The sequence below is a fragment of the Mauremys mutica genome, chromosome 17 (genome assembly GCF_020497125.1).
Source record: "Mauremys mutica isolate MM-2020 ecotype Southern chromosome 17, ASM2049712v1, whole genome shotgun sequence".
NCBI classification, from domain to species: Eukaryota; Metazoa; Chordata; order Testudines; family Geoemydidae; genus Mauremys; species Mauremys mutica.
Genome location: NC_059088.1, coordinates 9,753,566 through 9,780,521, shown reverse-complemented (window position 1 = coordinate 9,780,521; position 26,956 = coordinate 9,753,566). Strand labels below are relative to the sequence as shown.

Sequence of the window (26,956 nt, the reverse complement as noted above, 5' to 3'; positions counted from 1 at the left end):
AACTGAATCTGCATTTTTCGACAAAGAACATTTTGGCCAAAACATTTCACCCAGCGCTAACGCTGCCTGATATTGTCTTATCATTTCCTTGGGCTCCTCTGTCTGTCTCCATCTGTCATCGCTTGTCTTGTTCTCAGATTGTCACAGATCTTTGGGGCAGGGACAACATTTTTATCTTGTCTTTGTGCAGCAAAATACACAGAAGGGGTGGAGTGGGGGCAGGGCTTGGGCAGAGCCAAGGGTTGAGCACCCCCCGGCACATTAGCATTTCGGCGCCTCTGGTGGTGGGGAGAGGGGAGTGTTCTGGGAATCAGGGCCCCGGGTTATTTCTGTAGTGAGGGCAGTGGGGTCAGTGGATTAGAGCAGTGGGGACAAAGAGTCAGGATTTCTGGGTTCTAGCTCTGCAGTTACAGCAGGGGGTAGCTGGGAATCAGGACTCCTGGGTTCTGCAGAGAGGGGACTATGCTCTAGTGGTTATAGCGTGGGGGAGGGGAGAGACGGCCAGGATTCTTCAGATCTACTCCCAGCTCGGCCACGGACTCTCTGCACCGCTCGGGAAAAGCCACACGCTGGGCTAGACTCAGTCTCTCAAAGCTCAGCGTTGATGTGAGCAGAGGATCTTTACAGTGCACGGGGAGAGGGCGCCTGAGAATGGGACCCGCAGAGGCCAACCTTGCTGAGCGGTGGAAATGCTGAGGAAAGGGGTGTGGCCTAATGGAGTTAGGCTCCTCCCTCTCCTTGGGATTCACAGCCAGGAGCCTGGCCCCTAAGACACTTTACTCACAAATAATGAGGCCAGGTTGGGTCAGGTTCAGGTTACCCGGAGGGCATAGGGTGAATCCCTACGTGTGTGTATCGTGGGGGGGGGGAGCCTTATCTGTGCCCACCAGGGACAACTCACCCCAAACTACCAGCTGCTGGCGATGCTGCCCCCCACTCTGGGCTCCGTGAACCCCGCTCGCCCCACTTCTTCTAGCATTGGCCGTGCTTGCCGAGCCACCCAACCGCAGCTTCATCAGCACCATGAAGGGCTCTAAGGCCACCATGAAATCCAGTCAACTGACCCTTGTCGACAATGTTCCCCGTCGACTGACCGAGGCCAGAGTGACAAAGCGCGTAGTTCAGGCAGACCCCCTGAGGAGACGTCGGCTGTGCATATTCCTTGGCCAGCTCGGAGCCTGTTCAGCAGAGTCCAATGGCGACGTGGCTGCTCAGATCCTGGCAGTCGAACGGGTGGATCGGTGACAAGGAAACTGTTCCAAATGCCATTAGCCGACCATTCATGCCACCGTAGGGTTCCTGCTGAGACCACAATGGACACCCCAGCTAAGTGGTGCTCTGGGACGAGTGGAAATGTCTGTGGATGGTGGGAGACCTGGATCGGCACGTAGCTTTTCCACTGGTCTGGTTGTGGACTCACCACAATGAATGTGCAGACGGGCTGTGCAGCTCAGAACTGGTAGCCACAGGGTAGCAGCCGCTGCAGGCCAGTGATTTGCACACCCCAGAGCTTAGGCTCCCTGAGTGAGTCCGTGGGGCAGAGCGAAGAACCTGGGGCTAAATCTGTGGAGATAGTTACCCCCGGAGCTAAGCTCTGGCCCCAAGGGATGGGTTCCTCCAACCTGTCTGTGCACCCCAGGGTGTTACACTCAGGTGCTCAGCCCCTTGACTTCTGGACATGGATTCAGTGCCTCTGTGCAAGCAGCATCCCCCGTTCACTAGCTTCCCCTCAGTTCAACCCTCTCCTCAGCCCCGGCGCTTAGTCATGTCTCGAGTAAAACCAAATAGACGTTTATCTGATACAGCTTAAAAATAAAGATTCCAATAGAGGCAAGTCTAAGGATCAGACCTAAACGCTTACAGATAAAAGAAGAATGTAAAACCCCTAGAGCCTAAACTGATTAACAAGTTCCTCTCCTCTCTAACAGGCTGTTTCTCACCCAAAGGTCGGTCCGTACACTGCTCGTCCCGGCGAACTAGCTGGGATCCGCTGCTCGTGAGCCTCCCACGCTGGCAGAGTGTCACCTCCACAACGCTCCAAAGTCTAGTCAAAGATTTATACAAAGTGGAACAGCTTCACCAGGAGAGACCGAGAGAGCCGGCACCACAGAATATCCTACAGTCCAGTCATTGGGCACCAAACTAGCAAGTAGGAAACCTTGATTATTCTTTTTAATGAGATTACTAGTTTGGCGGATAAAAGTAACAGTGTTGATGTATTATACGTTGACTTGGCAGAATCCAATTTTTATTTTTAAAATATTCTGATGGTAATATTCGTGTTTATTTTAAAGCATTTTTCCCAATTTTTGTTAATCAAAATTTTAACGTTATTAGGAGACCAGATGGTATCACCCAAGAGTTCTGAAAGAACTCACACGTGAAATTGCGGAACTATTAACTATGGTTTGTAACCTGTCCTTTAAATCAGCTTCTCTACCCAATGACTGGAAGATAGCGAATGTAACACTGTGGTGGGGCGGCTGCCCCACCCCCATGAGAGAGAGGGATAGAGTAGGCCAGAGCGGCTGCGGAGGCCGGCAGCCAATTAGGGAAGGGCCTACTGAGAGCCAATCGGGGCCGAGCTTAGAGCCAGCCAATCAGGACTAGGCTAGGCCCTATATAAAGGCAGCCCAGGAAGGGAGCAGGCAGTCTGTCCCAGACCTTCATGGGGGAAGGTCTGTCTCCAGAGCAGGAGACCAGCACCTTGGACAGAGCAGTGCTGGGGAAGGGCAGAGGGAGCTGGGAAGCTCCAGCCAAGGAAAGCCCCAGGCTGCAGGCCTTGCTACAAAGGGCCGAGCGGGTGCACAGGGCCAAAGGGGAAGTGGCCCAGGGACAAAGTCTGACAAAGGGAGAGAAGGAGGGCAGGGAGGCTGCTGCTAGAGGGTCCCTGGGTTGGGACCCAGAGTAGCAGGTGGGCCTGGGTCTCCCCCTTCCCCGTTGTACTACACTCAGCTGAGGAGGAGCGTGGCCTGATCCAGGCTGTAGCTGGCCACTGTGAAAAAGGGGCTAGATTTTGAGGCTGCAGCCGGCCACTGGAACAGGTGCAGATGGGGGAATGCTGATAACACCAGACCCCCGGAAGGGGATGAGACCGGAGCAGTGGGTGCTGCCGGAGGGCAGTGTCCTGAAGGGGACGCTGCTGAGCGGGGAGCAACGTGGGTCCGGACACCAACAGGGGAGCAGACAACGGATGGGACACCACCGGCAGAGGGCGCCCTGCAGAGGACAGAGCTAATTCCCAGACGTGCCAGCGGGAGGCGCTGCAGTGGTGAGTCCCGACCCCGTCACAAACACCAATATTTAAAAAGGGCTCTAGAGGTGATCCTGGTAATTACAGACCGGTAAGTCTAACGTCGGTACCGGGCAAATTAGTTGAAACAATAGTAAAGAATAAAATTGTCAGACACATAGAAAAACATAAATTGTTGGGCAAAAATCAACATGGTTTCTGTAAAGGGAAATCATGTCTTACTAATCTATTAGAGTTCTTTGAAGTGGTCAACAAACATGTGGACAAGGGGGATCCAGTGGACACCACCGGCAGAGGGCGCCCTGCAGAGGACAGAGCTAATCTGAAATCTAGTGTACTTAGATTTCAAAGAAACCTTTGACAAGGTCCCTCACCAAAGGCTCTTACGTAACTTAAGTTGTCATGGGATAAGGGGGAAGATCCCTTTCATAGACTGAGAACTGGTTAAAAGACAGGGAACAAAGGGTAGGAATTAATGGTAAATTCTCAGAATGGAGAGGTGTAACTAGAGGTGTTCCCCAAGGGTCAGTCCTAGGACCAATCCTATTCAACTTGTTCATAAAAGATCTGGAGAAAGGGATTAACAGTAAGGTGGCAAAGTTTGCAGATGATACTAAACTGCTCAAGACCAAAGCAGACTGTGAAGAACTTCAGAAAGAACTCACAAAACTAAGTGATTGGGCAACAAAATGGCAAATGAAATTTAATGTGGATAAATGGAAAGGAATCACATTGGAAAAAATAACCCCAACTATACATACAATATGATGGGGGCTAATTTTAGTACAACTAATCAGGAAAAAGATCTTGGAGTCATCGTGGATAGTTCTCTGAAGATGTCCACGCAGTGTGCAGCGGCGGTCAAAAAAGCAAACAGGATGTTAGGAATCATTAAAAAAGGGATAGAGAATAAGACTGAGAATATATTATTGGCCTTACATAAATCCATGGTACGCCCACATCTCGAATACTGTGTACAGATGTGATCTCCTCATCTCTAAAAAGATATACTGGCATTAGAAAAGGTTCAGAAATGGGCAACTAAAATGATTAGGGGTTTGGAATTGGTCCCATATGAGGAGAGATTAAAGAGACTAGGACTTTCCAGCTTGGAAAAGAGGAGACTAAGAGGGGGATATAGGATAGAGGTCTATAAAAGCATGAGTTGTGTGGAGAAAATGAGTAAGGAAAAGTTATTTACTTGTTCCCATAATACAAGAACTAGGGGTCACCACATGAAATTAATGGGCAGCAGGTTTAAAATAAATAAAAGGAAGTTCTTCTTCACGCAGCGCACAGTCACCCTGTGGAACTCCTTACCTGAGGAGGTTGTGAAGGCTAGGACTATAACAGCGTTTAAAAGAGAACTGGATAAATTCATGGAGGTTAAGTCCATAAATGGCTATTAGCCAGGATGGATAAGGAATGGTGTCCCTAGCCTCTGCTTGTCAGAAGGTGGAGATGGATGGCAGTAGAGAGATCACTTGATCATTGCCTGTTAGGTTCACTCCCTCTGGATCACCTGGCATTGGCCACTGTCAGCAGACAGGATACTGGGCTGGATGGACCTTTGGTCTGACCCAGTATGGCCGTTCTTATTTTCTTCTGAGATTATGGGAGTGGAGTCAGACAATAATTATTTCATGACAGTAGATGCTGGAATTCAAAAAGTTAAAGCTCAATAAACCATTAAAACATGGATGGTCAACATCCCCTGTTGAAATGTACAAAGTAAATTGCCTGAAATCAAACTCTAAAGTTCTTAAACTGCATTTTTCTTACTTTGCCGGGCTGTAAATTCCGAGTACCATGGATGGGAATGTTTTTTCATCATTTTGTGTGTTGTCTGTGAAATCAATGTTTGCCAACAATTACTCATAAAAAAGAATCCTTCCAAGTGTAAACATAAGTAGACTTCTGTAAGGCATTTGACTTGGTACTGCTTGGTGTTTAGATTTAAAAGACAATCCTAGAATGAAACAAAATTAACACGTCACACATTACATGGATTAAAAACTGGCTGACAGCTCTCAGAACGTAATGGTAAATGGGGAACCAGCTTTGAGCAGGTGTGTTTCTAGCGAGGTTCCCCTCTGGGATCGGTTTTTGGACCTGCGCTATTTAATATTTTTTATCAATGCAGAAAGCATCAAATCCTCACTGATAAAGTTTGCAGATGGCACAGAGATGCGGGGGAGTGGACAGGGCCGGCTCTAACTTTTTTGCCGCCCCAAGGAAAAAAAAAAAAGCCCCGCCCCACCGTAACACTCCCCCCGTGAGTGCCGCCGAACCCCCCCCGAGCGCCGTGCCACCCAAATCCCCCGCCTCCCCCCGAGCACCGCGCCACCAAACCCCCCTGCTGCCCCCACCCTGAGCACTGCGCTGCCCAAGCCCCCCGAGCACCGCCCGGACGAAAAAAAAAAAAACCCCCTCCAGCGCCGCCCAGCTGAACCAAAACAAAAACCCCAAGTGCTGCCCCATCCCAAGGTGCTGCCCCAAGCACGTGCTTGGTTGGCTGGTGCCTGGAGCCGGCCCTGGGACTGGTAAATGAAGAGGACGGGTCACGGACACAGAGCGATCTGGATCACATGACAAGCTGGGCACAAGCAGACAATATGTGTTTTTATATGGCTCAATGTCAATGTGTGTAGCTAGGAACAAAGGTTTGGGGGTCATGGTGGATAATCAGATGAACACAAGCTCCCAGTGAGACATGTGGCCAACAGGGCTAATGTGATCCTGGGATGTTGTAAGAGAATGTAGCCTGTGTTCACGATCATAATAATCTGTCCACAAAGCGAGCTTTGTGAGGGATCATTTGAGAACTCACAACCTGCTGGTCATTATTATCCTGGTAAAATATGTGTGGCAGCATTGCATGCAAAGGTATAAAATTCCACTGGATGGTGCTGTTCACACATGTTCCAAACACAAACAGCAGTTGGCAAACAGGTCTGTGCCAAACCAAAGGAGATGTGCTTCACAGGCAAGCTGCCAACAAAGTCATCAAGCAGGAGGGGTAGGCAAAGAAACCACAAGCAGGTGAGGAAAAACTGCAGGGAACATCCTCTCCTGCAGAGTCTCTGTCTCCTGAATCTCAGCTGGATGTGTTGCCCAAAGGCGGGACCCCCAGGCACTCCCTCCTCTCTCACTCGCTCTGGTCGTCGATTCACTGCGTGCCCAGGGGCAGGGAAGCAGCCACTATACAGAAGAAGGGGGCCTGGCCTAAGGAGTTTGGCCAGTAACGCTGCTGAGAACACGTGATGAGAAAAAAACCTTTGTTTTGAATGGAACAATGTTTGTGAAGTTAGGCACCAGCTGTGTTTCGTCTTTGTTTTTCTTGTGGCATTTCTGACATTAGTGCCTCATTATTTGTGGTCATTTAAAATCTCTCGCTTGGCAGTTAATAAACTTGTTTTATTTTTGTATCTGATCCGGCGTGTTTGAACTGAAGTGTTGGGGAAACGCCATTTGAGACAACCAGGTTTGTGCACATCATTTCTATTAATAAACGGAGGGAGTTTATAGGAGCTTGTATTAGCCAGGAGAGGGCCAGGCAGTACAGGACGTAAATTTCCAGGGAAAACCCTGGGGCTGGGAGTGTGCTGGGGTCACCCTGCGGGGTAATTCAGGCTGGTAAAAGCCCAGGTGTGACTGACAGTTTGCAAGTGAACACAGCTGGGCGTGGCTTGCACGCTGGAGGCTGTGAGCTGGCCGGCCGGGAGGCTACTGCAGCAAAGCCGTGTAAAGGGCACGCCAGGCTAGAGTGCAGGGCTGACCCAGTTATCACTACTCTAGGCTGTACTCACAGAGGCGTCAACAGGGGAATCGCGAGCTCACCTCTGTATTTGGCAGGGATGCGATCGCTGCTGGAATCCTGTGTCCAGTGGGTGCACCAAGCAAGCTCTGTCAGGCTCAACGGAAAGAGTGATTAAACCCTTGTATGTAGAAAGACCCCTTAGCACCAAAGCCCATCCTGTCCACATCCAGCCCCCGCATTCTCCCCACTCTGCATCCAACCGCCCTCAGCAGGGCCAACCCCACACATTGAAAAATCATGAGATTGATTTATTTTTTTGAAAAGACGGGCTGGGGCTTTTAGGTCTGTCATATGATTGTGTGATGCCCCCAGCTGTGTGTTGCCAACTCTCCTAACTTTTTTGACCCTCGCTGCAAGAGCTTTCGCTAGAGGGACCCAGCTGAGCTCCAAGTACAAACCCTGGTATAAAATGCTGCCAGGGGGTGCAGAGATTCCCCTCCACTGCAAGCCCCACAGTTCCCATGACTGCTGTGTCCCACCAGCCCCACATCTGCCTGGCCTCAACTCCTCAGATAATGCTGCTCCCAAAATACTACATCTGCCCATTCCCTCGCCTCCCATCCCCTGCATCAATTCACCCTCCCTGCCCCACATTTCAATTAATTCATTCTGTGTCCCCATGTGAGTTCTGCCCCACCACCCACATCTGCCAAGGGGTCACCCAATGAAATGAATAGACCAAGAACAGGCAGTGCTTTCCCCACACAACGCACAGTTAACCTGTGGAACTCATTGCCATGGGATGCTGTGATGGGCAAAGGCATAACTGGGTTCAAATAAGAACTGGACAAGTTCATGGAGGATAGGTCCATTAGTGGCTATTAGCCAAGAAGATGGTCAGGGATGCGAGCTCGTGCACAGGGTGACCCTAAACCTCTGGCTGCCAGAAGCTGGGAGTAGAGGTCTGGGGTGGATCTCTCCAAAATTGCCCGGTTCTGTGCACTGCCCCTAAAACTGTGGCTCTGCCTCTGTCAGAGAGAGGGCACTGGGCTAGATGGACCCTTGATCTGACCCAGTCTGGTTGCTCTCCTGTTCTTCTGAAGCCAGAATGTGATCCTCCGGTCTGAGCTCTTGTATAGCGGGGACATAGACCTGGCTGAATTAATTTTTAACAGCGAGTAATTAACAATGGGAACAATTTACGAAGGGCCATGGTGGACTTCCCATCACAGGCAATTTTTAAATCAAGCTGGGATGTTTTGCTAAAAGATCTGCCCTGGTTCAAACAGGAATTAATTCAGGGAAGTCCCATGGTCTGTGTTATCCAGGAGGTCAGACTGGATACTCACAATGGTTTCTTCTGGATTTATAATATACAGATACATACAACTCTACACTAGTTTAATGAAATCGGTTTAAACTCATCTAACTAAATGAGGACATACCCTTGTGTGAACAGTATTATGCTGATGTAGAAGTGGCTTATTCTGGTTAGTTTAAATCCACTGGGACTTGGTTTAAACTCAGCTGAAACAAGCTACTTTCAAACCAAGACGAGGCTGTTCACACTGAGGTCTGCACCAGTTTAATTAAAGACCAGCGTTCCGTTTTACCCCTGCCCTCCTCCTAAGTACGTCTTATGCTACTGCCTCTAATACAAGATTACAACAAGACTCTGGTCACATTTAGATTATGTTTACACTGGAATAAAACCCCTTGGGCTGCCCTGTGTCATCTGACTTGGGGTTGGACTGGGGGGCTATGTTTGGGCTCGGGCTGGAGCCTGAGCTCTGGGACCCTTGGGATTCAGCCAGACCGTGAACATCTACAGAGAAAATTGATAACTGCGTGGCCCAAGACAGTTGACACGGGTCAGCCACGGGTATTTTATTGTAGTACAGGCAGCGCGACATTCCCCAGGGTATCGCATGGACCGCTGTGTCCCCTCAATTCTCTAACCTGGAATGCCCTTTTCACTGCTTTGCTGTGAGAACAGCCATTTCTGGTCTGATCTCACACAGCCTCCAGCTTGTAAATTACTCCCAGCTATGCTGTCTGAGTGCTAAAGCCAGCCACTCATGGCTTATATTACAGGGCGACACCAGCAAACTCCCGCCCTGGCTTTACCCCAGTAATGTGCATCTTGTACTGCCCAGCATCTTCCTGGACAACACAAGCTCATAGAAAGTCTGTCATTTCAATAACAGGAAATGATATGCACACAGCTTGTTAGCTCAAGTGAAGGTTCCCAAACACGTCAGTCCAAACACACTGGTGTAGATAAAACAGCACAACAAGTTTATTAACTACAGAACGAAAGATTTTAAGTGACTACAAGTAATGGGGGTATAAAAGTCAGAACTGGTTACAAAGAAATAAAAGGTAAAACAGACTAATACCAAACTTAATGAGCTAAATGAATTCAAAGCACAAAGGTCTCTCTCACCATGTGCATACAGCAGGCTGGCTGAGTTCCCTCAGGTAGGGCCTCTCCCCCAGTTCAAATATGTTTCCTTTGTCTTTCATACATTGCTGATGCCGTGAGTAGAGGTGAGGGGAGAGAGGTAACTTGGGGCCATTGCTTTATCCCTTTATAACCCTCTCTCTTGTTCAAGAGTCATTTCCAGCTGGGCTCTGGGATCCCGAATGTCTGAGTCCTTTCTCACATGTAGATTTCAATCGCTCTCTCCTTCCTTCCAAAGAATGGCTGCTTAGCCAGGAGATAGTTTATTTGGTTTAGTTGACACCTGGTTGAGGCATCAGTTTGTCTTTGTCTCTGAAGAACTGGTTTGTGCCTCCTTTTCTAAACGTGAAATAAGTATTATCATAGGGTAGAATCTTATCATTTCACATACAATGTTGCCACACATATTTCACCAGGACAATAATACTCTGCAGATTATGAGTTTTCAAATGACACCTTGCAAGGCAGACTTTGCACTAAATGTATCATAGTTTTGTAAAAATGGAGAAGATAAAGATACAGACTGTCACAGGCATACCCTAACAGTCCTGATTTCAGTGATGGGAACATGAGCTGGCATTGAACCTGAGCTAGAAAACAGGAAGTTAGCCCTCAGTGTCCTCTGTGCACCAAGCAAACATCTCAAGCACTGGGCTCTGGTGTGTTCATAGCACATACAGAGAGGAGTTAGATGAAGAGAACCCTCGTAACTTTGTTTCTTCAATTTCAGAACACACAGGAACCCGGAAACAGACTGAAAATCAGGCTGCTGCCTTAAACAAGCAGGCACAGCTCATCCGACCTTGCTTTAAACTGCCTGTCTGCAAACTGACTGTGCTCTCACACTTTAATACAGAGAACCTTAGCTGCAAGCAGGACAGCAGTACCTTCCACCCTCTCTTAAAGTGATAGCTTACAATTCCAACTGAGTCCTTAATACACCACAGGCACTACAGATGATCACTCCATGTTATTGATCTGTCCATCCTGCCCCCAGATGCCAGTTCACCTCCACCATCATCCCCTATCTCTTGCCATGCACCGTCTGTCCAGTTCGGCATTTCATACACCGCCACTCGTGGGGAACTGTCTGAGATTAGTAACATTCCTCAGGTTCAGAATCCCACCCATGTTTGGGATCACCTGCTGCTCCCCTTGCTAATCAAGAGGAGAAGCCGCAAATAATAGAAAACAGAGCACAGGGTAAGAAAGCAGAAACCCCCCTCCTGGTATGTTTGTGTTCTAGTGACACTCAACTTGCATCCTTGCTTATACAGGATACTGGAACAGATGGACCCAATGGTCCTGTATGACTGACAGTCACGTCCTGTATGTATTCCTATGTTCCTGCTGCTTGAACAGGAAGCATGAGTGTTGTAGTCAAAGAATTCACACACATTGTATGTGCCTCATATCCAATACTTTTTCCATTGTGGTATCAGGTTTGAGATGCTGCCTTCTCTCCAGTGAATGGGGGCCTTTGGCATCTGACCTCTTTGCTTGGGCAGTGCTGAACTTTTGATGCAGTTACATTTAATTTTTCTCTTCTGCCTCCAAAGCTTTGGTCAGGACCCTTTGGGCATCTTCAGCAACATCATTTAGAAAGCGCTTCAGCGTGGCACTTATGATTGGAAAAGGTAACATTGAAGGGATACCGGACAGAAATATCTCAGAGAAGACACGCTCAGTTAACTTCATGTAATGATCTTCAGCCTTGCCCAGAAGATGCACAATAAAATGGTTTGGTATTTCTTCTTCTAGCGGAGACTTTATCACGGCCTTCAAGTCTGCGATGGGTTTCCCAACCATCTTGGAAAGGTTAACCAGGGAGTCATGATCCAAGCCAAAGGTCTTGCGGTAATTTGCCATGCAGTGCCTCAATAGAAAAACATTACAAGCAAAAGAGAGACCTGGAACAGGATGTGCAGAAATGATGCAGAACACCAGAGCGTGCTTCCAGATCTGATCCTGCAGGGCTTTCTTCTTCCTTTCCAGGATGGGTCTGGAAATACTGGTCAGGGAAAGAAGGAAAACATGCCTCTTGTGAGAATCAAGCTCATCTGCCAGAGTTTCCTGCAGTCGGGGAGAATCGTACTTGCCAAACTCCCATTTGGAGACAAGGAAAACCTGCGGTGAGGTCACCCCTGCTCCTTGCAACTTTGTCATGCAATCGTTTCTGATTTTCTTCAGGGTGGTCTCCTCACTCAGGTTTTTCTTTCTTTTTTCATTTTGCAAGTCTACATCCACCTTGCAACGCACAAAGTAAAATTTCTTCCCCATCCTTTGGATCTCCTGGGCCAGGTCAGCATGGGTGGATTTGAACCGCTCAGAAGCGATGATAATAAAGAAATCATAGTAGGCAAAATTGACTTGCTGGAGGTAGCTGTCAGGCCGGAAACTTGGTGTCCCAATTCCCGGCAGGTCCCACATGGTAACATTTCGGTCTTTGGGATGAGGATAAGGAGTTGGTTCCATTGTTGTTTCTATCACATCAACATTGGCTGCATCTTCATTCTCATCATCCAGACCCAGCATGGCGTTGATGAAGGACGATTTCCCAGATCCTGACTCCCCTGTGATGGCGATGTTGAGTTTCATGTTTTTCAAGTGCTCTAGGGATTCCTGCGCTTTAGAAACCATTTCTGAAAGATTCCCTCTTTCAACTGCAGCCTTTAGCTCTTCAATATCCTCTTCGGGCATATTGGAGAGATTAAAATCCGTATCCTGAAATCTACCATCCAAAGCACCTCTTGGTAACGCCATCTTTCTGGGGAAAAAAAGAGAAGGATGCCAGTCAGTGCAGATAGAAAAGGGGAAGGTAAGCTGGGGAAGACAGAAATTGGCATTACAAAGAACTTCATGAGTCCAGATTGTTCCTGCCTCTTCATAAGGCTACTGTAATGCCAATAGAGAGAAAATGTATCAAGAGTAATATTTGATTATCATTGTCACACTGTCTGAAGTGACTCACCACTGAGAGTGCCAATCTCAGGTCAGACTGTCAGAGAACAGGGCAGACACACCCAAACTGGTCCTATATTCTATCATTAGATTTCACCAAGCCTGTAAAAAATGTGAACTTCTGGATCACTATATCAGTTGTACCATGGAGCCACAGACAGTCCCCTGAGACTCCCCAGCCAATTTTACCACCCAGTCAAACTAGACTTTTTGGTAATGGTCCTTTAACTCAAATCTCACATCACATTAGGTTACTCCCAACCCCAAAGGGTCAGTCACTTACCCCAGGTCCATGGATACTCTCAATCTCACACCAAAGACAACATTGGCAGCCAATTTCTCTAGTAAACTAAAAGTTTATTAGCTAAGAAAAGACATGAACATTATTGAGAGGTTAAAGCAGGTAGATCCCATTAACAGATAAGTCTAAGATTGTAAATCCAAAATGACAGCAGAGATATAGGAATCTACTAGCTTTGCATAAGTCTCTCTGGATTACCCAAAATGATTTTGGGGATCTCTATCTTGCAGCTGGAGTGTTCCCCTGTGAGTGTCCAAACAGTCCAGAGATGCAGGATCATTCCCTCAAACCAATATTTATAGATCCTGCTCCCAGAAGAAAATTTGAACGATGTCTTCACCCATGTGAGTTTTGATGAGTAGCAGCTGCAGACTGAGTTGTGAATTTCCATTGTTGAACACACTGACCCTTGCTTTGAAGTTAACATTCTACTTCCTTTGCATACACAAGTAATTCAGTTAGAGTGAGATACATCATACAATTGCCTGCCATTACATTATAACAGGGATAGAGAAGTAAAAACAATGCAAGTATCGTTCATTAGTATTCATGAAGTTCTAATACCTGACTATACACACACTTTGATCTGGGGTTATTTAATTACAGGGTCGTACATAGTGTAATGTGATAGCAATCAATGGGGTTCTAGATAAGACATTAACATTCCCTTTGAACTAAACTAACACAAGTGAATTGTTAACATACTTAAACATTTCACACTTTGTTGATTTCACACACAACTGAATTGGTCTATTGTTCTGTTGTCAGTGTTACAATCAGCACTCAGGATAGGGGAGCAGGGGAGGAAAAGAAGTGAGAACAAGTCATGCCTCAGAACTCTGTGGTGAAGAAAGTAGCTTGTGAAGAAATAAATGGGTTTTTTTTTACTGTTTTGATATTATATATTTCTGAAGCAAGAAAATGAATATCTCATCAGCCGATTCTCTAAGAGCTTGGAAAAGATTTTTCTGTGCGTGTTTTTCACAGGCTGGTTTGAGTTATCCCAATTTTAATCACCAACATTTCCCCCCTTTCATATTAGAGGCCAGATTTTCACAAAGTACCACTATGGAACAGTTTGCAGTTAGAGGTGGTGAGAAAATTTCCAGCAAAGCATTTCTTTTTCACAGAAAAATGTTGATATAAAAAAAATTGTTGGGAAAAATCTCAATGAAATGTTTCACTATTAAATTTTGCATCTCCGCCTTTGAGCGGTCATGGCTGAGAGCTGTAGTTCAGTTTCTTCATTCTCCCCATTTTCCCTTATTGGCTAAGCTCCCCGGCCAGACTACCTTTCCCATGATGCACCACAGTCATGGGACTCCCATGATGCACTATGCAGCTCAGGAGGATGCAGATTACTGTTGAATTTCTCCAAAATGTTTTGACATTTCCTAGATGAATGTTTCCATTCTGCAAAGCTCTCCAGTATTTCAACCCTTCATCCTGATTCAGCACGACAGCAAAGGCTGAAATATTGGAATTTCCCATGAGACAATTTCCATTTTTGACCAGTTCCACTCTTAACAGGGCCTCTCCACTGTTCTCAGTGGGATCTGAATCTTTTGAAAAACTGGCCCTTAAGGCATAAATATTCTAGTGGGCCTCTGATCTTGACTGCCTTGTTTTTAGTGCCTGTTTTTCAGAAGTGATGAATGACTCATAGCCTCTGAAAATCAAGTTCCTTGAAGAACTCTCAAGCTAAGTACCCAAAAATTAAGGCATTCAAGGTCAGGCAGTGTCCATGTCTTAAAATGAAGGCCTAAATGCCATATTTTGAACTCAGTTACTTGAGTGAAAACCGGGAACTACCGCACCCAGTGACTCCAAATTCACACTGACATCTCTGAGGAGGGAGGACACTCATTCTAGTCCAGAAGCTCCGATGTGCCACACAAATTTGGTGGCCTCACAATTGCATTGTTGAAAATTATTAACATCGTAAATAAAGAGTCAAGAAAGTGTCTAGAAAGATCTGTTTGCATTGACAAAAAGAATCTTTCCGAATTTTAAATTTCCTGCATGAATTTTGTTTCCTTTATTGTGGGTCTTTAATGGATTGATCCTCAGCCCTGTGAGGCAAGGAAGATTTAATGAAGGGTTTTTTTAATGTAATTATCATCATCTTTATTACAGAAGCTCATAGAGGCCCCAGCCAAGATCATGGGCCCCCGTGTGTGGGGTACTGTACAAAATTAGCAAGAGACAGTCTCTGTCTCTAACAGTTTACAGGCTAAATAAACAACATGAAGGAAGGATTCTTCTCCACATTTTGCAATGGGTAAACTGAGGCACAGAGAAATTAAGTGACCTGCCCAAGGTCACATTTAGGCTATGTCTACACTTACATTGCTACCGTAGCACAGCTGTCGAGACAAGAATCCTTCCGTCAACCTAATGCTGTCTATACCAGGACTTCTGTCAGCTTAACTACATTACTCCGGGGTCTGCATTTTTCACACCGCCTAGCGATGTAGCTGGATCAACCTAACTTTCAGTGTAGACCTGGCCTGAGACTCTGTAGCACAGAAAGAATTAGCACTCAAATCTCCTGATTGCCAGTCCAGCATCTTAACAACAAGCCCATCCGTCTCCCATGGAATCAGTGATAGACGTCTGGTAGCAAGATGTTTCTGACTTTTCTTGGGTCATGTCTCCATAAGAGTGACGGCAGAGTTAGTCATGTCCTCTTGCTCAAGCAGTTCAGCAACTCACATGTAGCCTTAACTGAGCTCCCAGCTGGGAGAATGAGGAGAACAGGCCAACCAATACCATAAGAAGCCAAACCATTCCACAGATTTCGTCCAGGGTCTGCTTCGTTTGGGCTCTCTTTCCGTTAAGTCTCACATGTTGTCAGAGCTAGCAGTTTCACTTCAATTTTGTTGACTTTCCAGTATACAACAATAATTTTGGATCAAATATGAAGCCCAACATAGCCCTCCAGAAAGCAGAGTCAGGATTTTCCTCTTTGTTAACCATATAAAACACACAAAAAAGCAAAATCCCACCTTCTGTCTCTTTATCTATACAATAGACACCCTCAGGTTATCTGCCTTCCCTACAGTGACAGGTCTGTGGATTATGTTGGGGTTATCTTGAAGTTGTCCCTTCTTATTCCAGGGCTTTCTTGCGAATTCTCTTTGCATCTTCGGCAACTTTATCCAGGAAGCTTGACAGTATGGAATATGTGGTAATGAAAGCCAACCCTACTGCAACTACAGTGCTAATCACTGGTCCCAGCTTAAAGCGACATTCAACTGACCTGGTAATGCCGCACCCAACATTGACACATTTCTTCATTAAAAAGTCCCTGGTGAGTTCTTCCACCTGCGGTGATAGGATAACAGCCTTGAGCTCTGTGACAGGCTTTGCAGCCTGCCTGGCCAGCTTAGCTAGGGAGTCATCATCAAGGCCAAATCGCTTGTAGAAGGTGATCATGGAGACCACCAGGATTCCAGTGTCACACGCAAGAGAGACTCTCTCAATGGGAACAGCATTGATACAAGCTGACACCAGGGAAATTTTCCATAAATGCTTCTTCAGGGCGGCTTTCTTCTTCTCTATGATTTCAGGGGAGAGGTTGGGCAGACTGAGCAGAAACACGAGTCTCTGTAGACTGGGCAAGTCCTTCTCCAGCGTATCCTCCAGTTGGTGAAAATCATATTGGTCGAACTCCCAGTTGGAGAGAAGAAAGACCTGTGGGTTGGACACCCCTTGGTGTCTCAGATGTTTCTCAGCATTCTCCCTGATCTTCTGCAAGACACTGTCCTGACTGTACATTTTGGGATGAGCCCTTCTTTCATTGGCCAAATCATCATCCACTTTGCAGCGCACAAAATAGAACTTCTTCTCCATTCTTTGGATCTCCCGGGCCAGGTCGGCGTGGCTGGAACGGAACCGCTCTGAAGCGACGATAATAAAGAAGTCATAGCGACTGAATTTCACCTGATGGAGGTACCTTTGTGGCCGAAAATTCATTGCCCCGATCCCCGGTAAATCCCACAGTGTCACGTTAGGGTAGGTAGGATGCGGATAAGCAGTTGGCTCTGTTGTCATTTCTGTCACACCCGTTGGGGCAGCCCTTTTGTCCTCAGTCTCCAGTCCCCGGATGGCATTGATGAAGGATGATTTCCCAGCACCCGTCTCTCCTGTAACAGCAATGTTGAGCACCGTATTTTCGAATGACTCCAGTGCCTCCTGAGCTTTCAAAGCGGCTACCTCAGGGCTTCCATCTTTGAAGAGATCCATGAATTTCTCATATACTTGTATAACTGCATTGAACAACGCCTTTGGGTCTAACTCTATATCCACATCCTTCATGAGTGCAGAGAGAGACTCCATGGACTCCATGAAAGATTTGAAAGATGTCATCTGGCCCAGAGAAGGAAGAGGAAAAAAGAAAATTTCATTCAGCATTCGCTAGAGTTGGTCAAAACTCAGAATTTACATTCGACAGGAAATTCCGACATTTCAAAATTTCTATTTGTCCCAGCTCAGAATAAAAAGTTCAAAATTTGAAATTTCCCATGTAACAAAAATTCCAGAACAATTAGTTGTGAAAATATCCACAGGGCTTTATTGAAATGACCTTATTTTGATAAAGTGCTTAATTTCCACTATTAATTGTAATATAAATATAATATACGATATACTTATTCATTAATAATTTTAGATACCCCTTTTGACCTATCTAGTTAAAGTTTAGGGCCCTGGGTGTTGTTTCCACTAGGAGGAGAAATTGATAGCATCCTTGCTCACAAGTCCAAATTCCTTTCATCCAGCACTCTTGGTTCAAAAAACTTTCTCTAGGCTTGACCCCATGACACTTCCAGGCTCTGGCTGTCTCTCTGTGTCTCATGCTGCTCTCCCTCACATGCGTACATGCTCTCAGAGTACGCCTACAATAGAAATGCTACAGTGGCACAGCTTCGGCTACAGAAGGGGTCCATCAATCACTGTAGTAAATCCACCTTTCCGAAAGCGGGGAGCTCAGTTAATGGAAGAATTTGTCCATTGACTTAGCAGAGTCTACAGCTGGGCGTACGTTTGTTTAACTATGTCTCTCAGGGCAGTGAATTTTTCACACCCTTGAGCATCATAGCTAGGTCGACCTAACTTTGTAGTATAGACCAGCCCTTAGCCAAAACAATACTGAGCCCTCCACCCAGTTCATAAATTCCTGAGCTGACTCAGCCCTTTGTTCTGGGAGGCAACATGTGCTTAATTATCTCTTACCGTTACCTTTGAAGGGCGGTAGTTAAACTCATAACTTTAAAATACTTAATATAATGTATACAAATTTAAATAACATTGAAATGAAGGGCTTTGACCTTCTCAAAACAAAATGTTTTGATCCTTTTTTGTTGGACATTTCAACTAAGTTGATATAGCTCCACAAAGTTTTGATTTTGTCCAATCAGCATTACCCAATGGAAAACTGTTCTACTGGGAAATTTTCCACCTGATCTAGTGGTTTGTTTTGTTTTGGTTTTTTTTTTACAGGGGACATAAAATCATCAGCTCATTTTTGTAACCTACAGAACCAGGACTAGATTCTCCTCCAGTGGCACAGAATTTGCAAAGTGCATCTCTGATCTCTTCACCTCTAGAATGTGCTACATTCAGGAGGGCGATGTGTGCACCAGGGAAGGACAGATGTACATTTCTGACAGGGAGAGCTCAGGTGTATGTTATGGATAGAACTTGGTGCAAGTAAAAGACATGAACATTATTGAGAGGTTAAAGCAGGTAGATCCCATTAACAGATAAGTCTAAGATTGTAAATCCAAAATGACAGCAGAGATATAGGAATCTACTAGCTTTGCATAAGTCTCTCTGGATTACCCAAAATGATTTTGGGGATCTCTATCTTGCAGCTGGAGTGTTCCCCTGTGAGTGTCCAAACAGTCCAGAGATGCAGGATCATTCCCTCAAACCAATATTTATAGATCCTGCTCCCAGAAGAAAATTTGAACGATGTCTTCACCCATGTGAGTTTTGATGAGTAGCAGCTGCAGACTGAGTTGTGAATTTCCATTGTTGAACACACTGACCCTTGCTTTGAAGTTAACATTCTACTTCCTTTGCATACACAAGTAATTCAGTTAGAGTGAGATACATCATACAATTCTCCTGCGGTGATAGGATAACAGCCTTGAGCTCTGTGACAGGCTTTGCAGCCTGCCTGGCCAGCTTAGCTAGGGAGTCATCATCAAGACCAAATCGCTTGTAGAAGGTGATCATGGAGACCAGCAGGATTCCAATGTCACACGCAAAAGAGACTCTCTCAATGGGAACAGCATTGATACAAGCTGACACCAGGGAAATTTTCCATAAATGCTGCTTCAGAGCGGCTTTCTTCTTCTCTATGATTTCAGGGGAGAGGTTGGGCAGACTGAGCAGAAACACAAGTCTCTGTAGACTGGGGAGGTCCTTCTCCAGCGTATCCTCCAGTCGGTGAAAATCATACTGGTCAAACTCCCAGTTGGAGAGAAGAAAGACCTGTGGGTTGGACACCCCTTGGTGTCTCAGATGTTTCTCAGCATTCTCCCTGATCTTCTGCAAGACACTGTCCTGACTGTACATTTTGGGATGAGCCCTTCTTTCATTGGCCAAATCATCATCCACTTTGCAGCGCACAAAATAGAACTTCTTCTCCATTCTTTGGATCTCCCGGGCCAGGTCGGCGTGGCTGGAACGGAACCGCTCTGAAGCGACGATAATAAAGAAGTCATAGCGACTGAATTTCACCTGATGGAGGTACCTTTGTGGCCGAAAATTCATTGCCCCGATCCCCGGTAAATCCCACAGTGTCACGTTAGGGTAGGTAGGATGCGGATAAGCAGTTGGCTCTGTTGTCATTTCTGTCACACCCGTTGGGGCAGCCCTTTTGTCCTCAGTCTCCAGTCCCCGGATGGCATTGATGAAGGATGATTTCCCAGCACCCGTCTCTCCTGTAACAGCAATGTTGAGCACCGTATTTTCGAATGACTCCAGTGCCTCCTGAGCTTTCAAAGCGGCTACCTCAGGGCTTCCATCTTTGAAGAGATCCATGAATTTCTCATATACTTGTATAACTGCATTGAACAATGCCTTTGGGTCTAACTCTATATCCACATCCTTCATGAGTGCAGAGAGAGACTCCATGGACTCCATGAAAGATTTGAAAGATGTCATCTGGCCCAGAGAAGGAAGAGGAAAAAGGAAAATTTCAGTCAGCATTCGCTAGAGTTGGTCAAAACTCAGAATTTACATTCGACAGGAAATTCCGACATTTCAAAATTTCTATTTGTCCCAGCTCAGAACAAAAAGTTCAAAATTTGAAATTTCCCATGTAACAAAAATTCCAGAACAATTAGTTGTGAAAATATCCACAGGGCTTTATTGAAATGACCTTATTTTGATAAAGTGCTTAATTTCCACTATTAATTGTAATATAAATATAATATACGATATACTTATTCATTAATAATTTTAGATACCCCTTTTGACCTATCTAGTTAAAGTTTAGGGCCCTGGGTGTTGTTTCCACTAGGAGGAGAAATTGATAGCATCCTTGCTCACAAGTCCAAATTCCTTTCATCCAGCACTCTTGGTTCAAAAAACTTTCTCTAGGCTTGACCCCATGACACTTCCAGGCTCTGGCTGTCTCTCTGTGTCTCATGCTGCTCTCCCTCACATGCGTACATGCTCTCAGAGTACGCCTACAATAGAAATGCTACAGTGGCACAGCTTCGGCTACAGAAGGGGTCCATCAATCACTGTAGTAAATCCACCTTTCCGAAAGCGGGGAGCTCAGTTAATGGAAGAATTTGTCCATTGACTTAGCAGAGTCTACAGCTGGGCGTACGTTTGTTTAACTATGTCTCTCAGGGCAGTGAATTTTTCACACCCTTGAGCATCATAGCTAGGTCGACCTAACTTTGTAGTATAGACCAGCCCTTAGCCAAAACAATACTGAGCCCTCCACCCAGTTCATAAATTCCTGAGCTGACTCAGCCCTTTGTTCTGGGAGGCAACATGTGCTTAATTATCTCTTACCGTTACCTTTGAAGGGCGGTAGTTAAACTCATAACTTTAAAATACTTAATATAATGTATACAAATTTAAATAACATTGAAATGAAGGGCTTTGACCTTCTCAAAACAAAATGTTTTGATCCTTTTTTGTTGGACATTTCAACTAAGTTGATATAGCTCCACAAAGTTTTGATTTTGTCCAATCAGCATTACCCAATGGAAAACTGTTCTACTGGGAAATTTTCCACCTGATCTAGTGGTTTGTTTTGTTTTGGTTTTTTTTTTACAGGGGACATAAAATCATCAGCTCATTTTTGTAACCTACAGAACCAGGACTAGATTCTCCTCCAGTGGCACAGAATTTGCAAAGTGCATCTCTGATCTCTTCACCTCTAGAATGTGCTACATTCAGGAGGGCGATGTGTGCACCAGGGAAGGACAGATGTACATTTCTGACAGGGAGAGCTCAGGTGTATGTTATGGATAGAACTTGGTGCAAGTTACCCCTGGATCATTGCAACACCCTTGACCCTCACCAGTACTGCCCTCTTGTGGAGCTTCACTGGCCAATTTCAGGCCTATTTGACAAAACAGGAAGTCCTGCTGTAGCTCCACCCCCTTTTCTGAGCCAATGAGAAGACTTCTTTGGGCAGTAGCACACCCTACTGGAGTCCTCATTCCCTTCCAAGCCAGCCATGAAACTTGTGAGTCCCTCAATTCTCCATTGGACATTTTAGAAAAAGTCACCAAATCCTTTAATAAAATAACGGTGAACAGAAATATGATCTATCCTTTGATTTCTATATCTGGCACATCATGATTTCAATTACTATCAATAATCAAAGGCAATCAGACAATCAAGTGCCATTACAATATTTGCTAATTGTATGTGTAACCCACTGGGCAGTTCAATCCCCATTGCTGGTGAAAATGGGACCAACACACATGCCAAGCGCTGTGGCGCTCAATGGGTGATATTCAGGGGTCAAGTGGGGGAAGGTTGCATACTTGGTCCTGTCTTTCCTTCTTTTCACAACAAGTGTAATATTCATATACCACACAGATGCAAGCAGAGGATGAGGGTGGGGATCCCTTGTGTGGGCTTGGGAGGTCGGGGGCAGAAGAATGGGAGACAAGGGATGGCTTGGAGTGATAGTGAATCATGAGGGTAGAAGCTCTGACTGCCAGAAGCTTGGACTGAACGACAGGGGATGGGTCACTTGATAATTGCCCTGTTTTATTCATTCTCCCTGAAACACCTGGCACCAAACACGCTCAGAAGACAGGATACTGGGCTAGATGGGCTATTGGTCTTATGTTCTAATCCGGAACCCATTAACCCTCCTTTTTTGTCCTATGCCTAAAGACGTGTTAAATGGCCACTTCGCCTGGAATGGTCTCACAACCAACATGTGCTCCACCTTGCATCTAGCTGTGGCACGGAGCATCTTTCCCAGACTTGAAGAAAGAGCTCTGAGGAGCTTAAAAGTTTGTTTCTTTCACCAGCAGAAGTTGGTCCAGTGAAAGATGTTACCTCACCCACCTTGTCTGTAGCATAAATTTAAGCATCATTTTCTTATGTTTGTCACATTTTCCCAGGTGACAAAATGTAAAAAAACAAAAAAAAAATCAGAGACAGTAGGGAAATCCCCGCTTCCCATCAATTGTATCCCTCTGCCGGCCACACCCATGTGTTGGCTCGCTCAGACTATTCAACAAAAGGGTTCCCCTGAAAAGCTTATATATGTTACAGACTGTGGGGGAGTCAGGGCCCTGCACCCCCCACTTCCTCCGCTTCACCAAGACTCTCAGTCAGCCAGTAAAACAGAAGGTTTATTAGACGACAGGAACACAGCCCCAAAACAGAGCTTGTAGGTTCAGAAACCAGGACCCCTCAGTCCGGTCCATCTTGTGGAGGCAGGGAGCCCAGCCCCCAGTGCTGGAAAAGTGACCACACAGTTGATTTTAGATTAGACAGCCTGAGGCACCTTTATTGTTATACAAGCATGCATGCAGGGAGGGACGGCGTAACCCCATGCAAGAGGTGGCTGCCCCCCCCCAACAAATTTTACCAAGCTTATAAAGGCTAAAACCACAAAGCATCATTTACTAAAATTCCCTTATTTGGGATTATTAACTGCAAATTAAGCAAGCTAGCTTAATTTTTTGGGGGGGTTTTTCCTGTTATTGTTCTTTGGCAGTTTTGTTGATGGTCTGCCTATTTTTGGACCCCTGCTTGCGGTTACTTCTGCAAAAGCTTTTGCTAGACTCTGCATATTATCAGCTGGGCATCCCAGGGCCTCTTGGTTCCTCTTTTCTGCTTTTACTTTCTGGTGCCCTTGATACAGACAAACATATTTTGCAGAAGTATTAAATCTATTGCTTATATATGGCAATTATTTTAGCTACACTTTTTGGGCCTAGTAGGGCAAGGGGTTAAGGCCTACAAATTACACCAAGCAGCAACGGGGGGGTGGGGGCATTAATCCCTATTACTCCATTTCCCCAGCCAGCTCCAAACTGAAACCCCCTCCAGCTGTCTCACCCAGCCAGACCCCCTGGCTCCTCCTCCAGCCTTGGTCCAGTTTCCCGGGCAGAAGGTGTCACCTGGCCCCAACGCCCTCCTGGGCTCAGGTTATGTGCTCACGTATCATCCTGCAAGTGAAGTCACACCCTGATATCCCACCACCATCCAGCACCAATGTAGAGAGTCCCAGTAAAACTCCCACGCAACATTGCCAGAATATATAGTCAGAAAAGCTGTTGCTTACTAGTTGCTTACTAGTCATCTTTCAGCTTTGCACTCACTGTAAAACATGCTACAGAGACTCCTCCCACAATTGCTTCTGCGCTTTTTTAAATAGCAAGTGCACCAGACAACCTCAAATGCAAATAAAAGTGTTAGGAAAAAAAAAACAACAAAAAAAAACATTGCCAGGTCAATACTCCCCACTCTGTCACACCATCAAATCAGACAATGGGCCACAACCCCTCCCTCACCGCCCCTTACTCCCCAGGCAGGGGAAGCACAAACAAAGCCACCCATGTGTGGGGGTGGCTGGTCCCCACGGGAATGCAGCGGGGGCCCCCAAAGCTGCCTGTGCCTAAAGCTATCATGAGGCAGCCGATATGGGGACGTACCTTACGCAGCCTGTGCTGATGCACTGTCCTTCCTGGTCCTGGAGCCCCCGGTGGGTCGGGGAACCAATTTCTGCTGCTGGAACAAAATCATCTGCGGGGAGAGGGGGGAACTCTCCAGGACTTTTCTTTAGGGGCTGAAATGAAGAGAAGGGACTGGCTTTTCTCTAACGATTAAAGAGTTTTCAGTTTTAGTGAGGCGCGGGTCAGGTTTCTTGTAGCCTGGGGTGGAACAGGATTCGTCCCTCCCATTCTGGGAACAGAGCCTAGATTAACCCATTATCTCTGCACAGCTGCAGAGTGAATCATTCCTTCCTCAGCCATTGCAGGTCCTCTTCTCTTCTCCCCAGGGCAGCCTGGTAACCCCTTCCTGAGCCCTCTGCTAAGGAGAACATATACCTGGAACCCCGAACTCCCTGCCCCCAACCCCTGCCCGGTGCACCAAGAGACACATGGGAAATTGTTCCCCTTCTGAGCTGTCTCCCCACTTTGGGAGATATGCTGAGATCAGGCACTGGGCTGATCTCCACCATAGGGCAGGGGGATAGCTCAGTGGTTTGAGCATTGGCCTGCTAAACCCAGGGTTGTGAGTTCACTCCTTGAGGAGGCCACTTAGGGATCTGGTGCAAAAATTGGTCCTGCTAGTGAAGGCAGGGGGCTGGACTCAATGACCTTTCAAGGTCCCTTCCAGCTCTAGGAGATTGGTATATCTCCAATTATTACCTATGTTGTGTTGTCATTTACACCAGTGCACAATGGGACCAGAGTGCTGCTATGCTGGATCACTAGAGCTGCACACCTGCTTTGCACTGGTGTGAATGAGTTTGCAAGTGCAGGCAATGGAGAATCTTGCGTCGTTCAAACAGCTTCGTGACAGTCTCAGGAGCTGGTTTGGATCCTGTGCTCCTGGAAACCGAAAGCAACAGGCTGAGCTTCCCCTTTCTCAGAAATGGGAGGAAGCCGGGAAGTGGGGCTGGCTCTGAGCCACCAAACTGCAAAGAAAATTCCTCCAGCCCTTAACTCTTGCAAGGAAACACAGGCGAGGACACGGAATGTGGAGCTGTTTAGCCGGCAGCCACCCGACAGCAGCTCGAAAGCAGCTTGTCTCTTTCCCCAACAGAAGTTGTTTGCCAATAAATATATTCGCTCAGCCGCCTCATCTCTCCCATGAACGTTATGTAAGTGGAGAATGGTCCTGCTGTTGTGGGGAACATTCTGCTCTCAGCTGCAGCTTGGACCCCTCCACACGGCTGGTCTGCACTGCCCCAGCTCCCCAACTCCAGATCTCCTGGCTCAGTGCTGCTGCTCCGCCCCCAGCCCAGCTCAGGCTGCTGCTCTCCCCTTAGCTCTGCCCTGGCTCAGGTAGCCCCAGCTCACACGGAGCATTGGACCGTGGGCTCCTGGCTCCCTCATTGGCCTGCAGCCCTATCTAGCGCACTGACCTGGGGCGTTGCCCTCTCCTCAATGGCCCCGGGGACTGTCAGTCTCAGGATCCTGACTCCTCTTCAGCCTTTCCCCTTTATTTTGGTATCAGGAAAGCTGCTTAGGCGTAAAGCTAAAGGAAACTATTAGTTGTTCAAACTTCTCCAATAGCAAGTTCCCCTGTCCTGTGGCAGCACCATGGGGCAGCCGAACTGGGGACGTGTCTTACACAGCCTGTGCTGATGCACCGCCCTTTCTGGTGCTGGAGTGACTGGTGAGTCAGGGGAACCAATCTTTGCTGCTAGAACAAAATCAGCTGTTAGTCTCCTGGACTTTGCTTCAGGGGCTGAAATGAAGAGAATCAGAGAAACATAGAATATGAGGCTTGGAAGAGACCTCAAAGCAGGACCAACACCAACTAAATCATCCCAGCCAGGGCTTTGTCAAGCCGGGCCGTAAAAACCTCTAAGGATGGAGAACCCACCACCTCCCTAGGTAACCCATTCCAGTGCTTCACCACCCTCCTAGTGAAAAAGGTTTTCCTAATCATAGAATCATAGAATCTCAGAGTTGGAAGGGACCTCAGGAGGTATCTAGTCCAACCCCCTGCTCAAAGCAGGACCAAACCCAACTAAATCATCCCAGCCAGGGCTTTGTCAAGCCTGACCTTAAAAACCTCTAAGGAAGGAGATTCCACTACCTCCCTAGGTAACCCATTCCAGTTCTTCACCACCCTACTAGTGAAAAAGTTTTTCCTAATATCCAACCTAAACCTCCCCCTCTGCAACTTGAGACCATTACTCCTTGTTCTGTCATCTGGTACCACTGAGAACAGTCTAGATCCATCCTCTTTGGAACCCCCTTTCAGGTAGTTGAAAGCAGCTATCAAATCCCCCCTCATTCTTCTCTTCTGCAGACTAAACAATCCCAGTTCCCTCAGTTTCTCCTCATAAGTCATGTGCTCCAGCCCCCTAATCATTTTTGTTGTCCTCCGCTAGACTCTCTCCAATTTATCCACATCCTTCTTGTAGTGTGGGGCCCAAAACTGGACACAGTACTCCAAAATGAGGCCTCACCAGTGCTGAGTAGAGGGGAATGATCACATCCCTCGATCTGCTGGAAATGCCCCTACTTATACAACCCAAAATGCCATTAGCCTTCTTGGCAACAAGGGCACACTGTTGACTCATATTCAGCTTTTCGTCCACCGTAACCCCTAGGTCCTTTTCTGCAGAACTGCTGCCCAGCCATTCGGTCCCTAGTCTGTAGCAGTGCATGGGATTCTGCCGTCCTAAGTGCAGGACTCTGCACTTGTCCTTGTTGAACCTCATCATATTTCTTTTAGCCCAATCCTCTAATTTGTCTAGGTCCCTCTGTATCCTAGCCCTACCCTCCAGCGTATCAACCACTCCTCCCAGTTTAGTGGACCAACTAAATAATATCCAACCTAAACCTCCCACACTGTAACTTGAGACCATTACTCCTTGTTCTGTCATCAGGTACCACTGAGAACACTCTAGATCCATCCTCTTTGGAACCCCCTTTCAGGTAGTTGAAAGCAGCTATCAAATCCCCCCTCACTCTTCTCTTCTGCAGACTAAATAATCCCAGTTCCCTCAGCCTCTCCTCATAAGTCTTG

The 26,956-nt window shown here is 46.5% G+C and overlaps 3 protein-coding genes across 3 annotated transcripts; all 3 read right to left on the bottom strand.

Annotated features, from left to right (window-relative positions):
- Positions 1–9,304: 9,304 nt before the first annotated feature.
- On the bottom strand, positions 9,305–24,196 carry LOC123351898 (interferon-inducible GTPase 5-like). The gene is made up of 2 exons (XM_044991581.1): positions 23,899–24,196; positions 9,305–12,244 (listed from the first exon to the last, which is right to left on the bottom strand). Exon 2 carries the CDS (start codon positions 12,238–12,240, stop codon positions 11,011–11,013), a length of 1,230 nt encoding a protein of 409 aa, XP_044847516.1. The 5' UTR covers positions 12,241–12,244; positions 23,899–24,196; the 3' UTR covers positions 9,305–11,010.
- LOC123351896 (interferon-inducible GTPase 5-like) lies at positions 14,723–17,110 on the bottom strand. Its single transcript, XM_044991580.1, has one exon. It carries the CDS (start codon positions 17,108–17,110, stop codon positions 15,851–15,853), a length of 1,260 nt encoding a protein of 419 aa, XP_044847515.1. The 3' UTR covers positions 14,723–15,850.
- On the bottom strand, positions 18,806–19,915 carry LOC123351925 (interferon-inducible GTPase 5-like). Its single transcript, XM_044991618.1, has one exon. The coding sequence runs from the start codon at positions 19,913–19,915 to the stop codon at positions 18,806–18,808; it is 1,110 nt and encodes a 369-aa protein (XP_044847553.1).
- Positions 24,197–26,956: the final 2,760 nt, after the last annotated feature.